Source organism: Populus nigra, chromosome 7, assembly GCF_951802175.1.
Source record: "Populus nigra chromosome 7, ddPopNigr1.1, whole genome shotgun sequence".
In the NCBI taxonomy this organism is placed as follows: domain Eukaryota; kingdom Viridiplantae; phylum Streptophyta; class Magnoliopsida; order Malpighiales; family Salicaceae; genus Populus; species Populus nigra.
Window position 1 is genome coordinate 1917730 of NC_084858.1, and position 4593 is coordinate 1922322.

Genomic DNA, 4593 nt, shown 5'->3' on the forward strand with positions numbered 1-4593 from the left:
CATGCGGCACATTTCATGAAAAACATATACATTTCTTCTTCCTACATGAGCTCCAAGCTGCCGACCGCTACCCACCACCGTAGCCAATAGGCATCAGACAGCAACGAGTTATCAATTATTATAAACAAAATAAACGAGCACGTAACCTTATTTTTTCAAACCAAGATTCGTCATCTTAGACGTTTAAAAGTTGAGGAAATTGTTAAGTTTGGACACATCGAGAGAATACCACAATATGGATTTATTGTGAAAGTTCTATCAGTACTGTACTGTTATTACATGACTGCTCAAAATAATTCTATTGTTGACTAGCAACTTTCTCTGTCTTGCCATGTTCAAAATTCAAACCTGTCAGGTACATAAACCTGGGCACCATCAATTGTGAACGTCTGTCAACGTGTTGCAGTTGGCTTTTCCGGTGTTCATATTGCACGTGGAAGCTATAAATAATTAAGCAGATCACATGCCTCTCCATTCATCGTCGAACAACAACTTCAAAGTCGCATTCCGAAGCAAAAAAGAAGAAGAAAATACTGCGAAGTAGTTTAGTCTCTGAGACATGGGAAAGCTAGCAATCCAGCTCCTCTTTTTGATCACTTTCTTCCTCGTTCTTGTTTCGCATATCCTCCCGATAACATCTCAAGAACTTGGTGAGCAGGCTGCGGTTATCATGGCGCATCACTTGTTCATTTTAATTTTGTTTGCCACACACGTATAGATAGATGCACGCACACAAAATTATGAGATCAATGACATGAAACATGAAACATGCAGCAGGCAACAGACATGCACGGCCTTGAATTTTTAAGCATTTCTGTTCAACTTCTCTCCATACATAAACTAGCATGTTGTTTCTTAGCTAGCAACATGCATTTCAGATTAGTATCATATATAAGTATTTTGTTTTCTTGGGCTTAATTTAATTATTAATTTTTGTAGTTTAAATAATCCTTGACAAAGCATTTATTAATTTCATGAACAAAAAAAAAAAAACAGAATAAGCTATAGTTTTGCATGCGACTCTCTTTTTTTCCAACTATTTTGTGAAGCAATTTTTAAGTTGTATCTATTACTACGTACGTACCAAACATGCGAATAATTTATATTTATAAGTTGGTTGATTGTTTTTTTTTCCCCATCTGTTATGGTTCAGAGGATGAAACGGAGTTTGATTACAATCCATATAGTGAGAAGGGACCGGCTCATTGGGGAAGGATTCACCCTGAATGGGTTGCATGTAGCAATGGATCTATGCAGTCTCCAATTGATCTGTTGAACGAAAGAGTTGATATAGTCTCCTATTTGGGGAGGCTCAATAGAAGTTACAAGCCTGGCAATGCCACTCTTAGGAATAGGGGACATGATATTATGGTAAGAAATTAAGGGAGGATTGAACCTATAATATTAGAAAATAACTAGGAAGAATTACAGCATAACTATCAGTAACCTATTCCAGTTTAACCTGTTAAACTTAAGACAAAAGGCATTTTGGCTTGCAGCTACACCTTATTAGTTGCAAGATTGTTTTCAGAAACCTTGTCATGTTGAAAAAATGGTGTTCGGTGAGATATGTTTATCTACCCATGTACAAGCAATATCTAGGTAGCATTGAAATTGGCATCTGCCCCACCCCTATATATGATCTCTCGCTCTCTCTATATAACAATCTGCTGTGTTTTCTTTGTTTAATTTTAATATTTTTGTCTTTTGATGCAGCTGAAATGGGAAAGTGGTGCAGGAACTATTGAAATAAATGGAACTGAATATGTACTCAAACAGTGTCACTGGCATTCACCTTCTGAACATACAATCGATGGCAAGAGGTATATATCTGATACCAATTATCCAATCCCTCTCTTTCTCTCTATCGCTATGTATAAATATATTTATAGCCATATATAACTGATGACACAAAATCTTTCACGTGTGTAACTCTCTCTATATATGAATACAGGTTTGCTTTAGAGGCGCACATGGTTCATGAGAGCCTCGATGGAAAGGTTGCTGTTGTTGGGATTCTGTACAAGATAGGAAGACCAGACTCTTTCCTGTCATCTGTGAGTAGTGTATTTAGATGTCTCTCTGTAACTCTCTCTATCTTTAATTTTCTCTGATCATGTGCTTGTCCTGTGTTTCGTTAATTAGTTGACAAAACAATTAGAATCCGTTGCCGGCACAAATGAACGAGATACCGTGGTTGGCGTAGTCGATCCAAGGAACATTAAGATAGGCAGCAGAAAGTACTATAGATACTTGGGCTCCCTCACGACTCCTCCTTGCACTGAAAATGTTGTGTGGACCATTGTGAAAAAGGTTTTGATCTGCCCTGATAAGAAAAACATGTGCTTTCATTCATGATGTAGCTATATTTTGTTCTAAATATTACAATCTACCCTGACAGGTGAGGACTGCCACAAGAGAACAAGTCAGGTTGCTTCGTGTAGCTGTTCATGATGTGAGTTCCCAGGCCTATCCATGATTTCCCATGCATAACAAATGGGAAGCTAGAATTCCCTGATTATTGATTATTTACTGTAACCTTTGTTTGTTCATTAGCTGCTGCTGCTGCTGCTAGATATGCTGATATCATTTGATAAACATTTTGCAGGACTCGGACACAAATGCAAGACCTCTACAACCACTAAATAATCGATCGGTGAAACTTTTTGTACCAGAAGACAAAGATGATTGAATAAACTATTTGTCCAGGCATTACTGATTACTGGATAGAATATATATAGAATAAATGAAAGAGTTTGGATGAGCAGCAGAGAGTTTTTCGCACTAGGATAATATAACCTTACATGTAATTATTGATCAGTCGCATATGGTTTAGCTATTCTTAAGTTCCTATTTCTTATTATTTCCTCATTCATTTATTGCCAATAATTATATATTATACATGAAATTTACTTATTTATCTTCATAAATTTCAATTTTGTGGGTCTTTATATATTATATATATAGTTCTACCTGCTACAAGAGCATTACAATCAGTAGTGCAATGAATTAAACCTTTGAGAAGCTAATTAATCAACAGAATTTCCAGATCAACAAATATTAATTAGAGTACTTAAAATCCTGTATAGCTTCTTGGAGCAAAAAAAGGTTCATCTTTGAGAGCCTTGCGAACTCTCTTGAAGTCACCAAATTCAAGCATGAATATCATCAACGTGTCTGCTGATATTGCTAAGGAGCAAAAACCATCGATCTCTCCATTAATCTTTAACAAGCATGTAAAAGAAAAGATGATCCTCCTCCTGCTCTCGCTTTCAACATTGCAAAATTCACATGTTCGAAGGAGTTATTGCCCTCCGTACCCTTTCTCACCTGCTTTTCTTTACAAGTTAGCTGACCAGGCGACAGAGCTGTGTTCGAATTGAAGGAGGACCCGAAGCAGGTTAAACCAGTCAACCCTACAAGTTTTTTTTCCTCGAAAATGTGAAGATAATCCCAGAAACTTCTACGAGAAAAGTCACCATTAGGTGTCATTTTCTAACTAACACTCCTGCCATGACTTTAGAAGGAAAGATAATACCGCTGCTATAACAATTAAAATTAACAAAACATTAAAAACGTGCGGCTAAATTGCTAAATCACATCCACATAATATTATTTATAATAATATTTTTTATTTTCTTCTTGTTTAGTTTTTTATTATTCAACAACTCAAGTTTTTTAATTTTATTCTAAATTATTTTAGAAATTATGCTTATTCAGGTATAACTTAATTATTATAGCCACACTTTGAAACATTATTCATTATAACAATGTTTTATATTTTTATTTTTTTTAGTTTTTTTATCTATTAAAAATTTATTTATTTTTTAATTATTTTTAATATTAGGTTTGTTAGGTTTTAGACTTTATTATTTTTTCATGTTATCTTGATTTTATGTGTTGGATGATAAGTTTTGTGGGCTAATTTAGTTTTACTCTGATTTTTTTTTTAATTTATATGATGTTGTTATTTTTTTTTTAATTATTAAATTAATCAAATTTATTAAATATAATCACATAAAATAAATAACCTTGACTATTATATATAGTTTTTTAATTTAAAAACACTAGTATCACATAACATTCTTTTATTTATATTACAAAAAGTATGGTTTACGTTAGGCCACCTGTAAAAGCTAAATAGTTAAATAGATAAAATTGAAGATACGGTAGTCAAATAGAACTTTAATTAAAGGTTAGGTTAATAGACATGCCACCACTTCATTTATGTAATTCACGCGGTACCATCATGTTAGGAAAAAAAATAATGGAAAGTGATTTTTTAAAAAATATTTTTTAATTTTTTTTGTATTTATTTATTATTAAAAAAATTGGTCAATAAAAAATATTTTTCAATCAACGAAAAACACTTTTCTGTCAAAAAAAAAATTTAATTTGATTTCCAGAAAAGTGTTTTCTTTTTTTTTTGGACAGAAAACACTTTCCAGAAGTTGTGAAAAATTTTAAAATATTATATTATTTACTGATTATGTCAAATTTGGTTCTCAACTTTTGATTGCTACATATTTTGTTTGATTTTTTTTTTCAAATGCATTCCTTAAAATTTGATTTAATTTGATTTTTATATTAACT

General features: G+C 32.8%; 1 protein-coding gene across 1 annotated transcript; it reads left to right on the plus strand.

Moving 5' to 3' along the window:
* The first annotated feature begins 498 nt into the window (after positions 1–498).
* On the plus strand, positions 499–2930 carry LOC133698367 (alpha carbonic anhydrase 7-like). The gene is made up of 7 exons (XM_062121265.1): positions 499–650; positions 1154–1371; positions 1717–1823; positions 1955–2057; positions 2146–2313; positions 2402–2455; positions 2609–2930. The coding sequence occupies exons 1-7, from the start codon at positions 560–562 to the stop codon at positions 2690–2692; spliced, it is 825 nt and encodes a 274-aa protein (XP_061977249.1). The 5' UTR covers positions 499–559; the 3' UTR covers positions 2693–2930.
* Positions 2931–4593: the final 1663 nt, after the last annotated feature.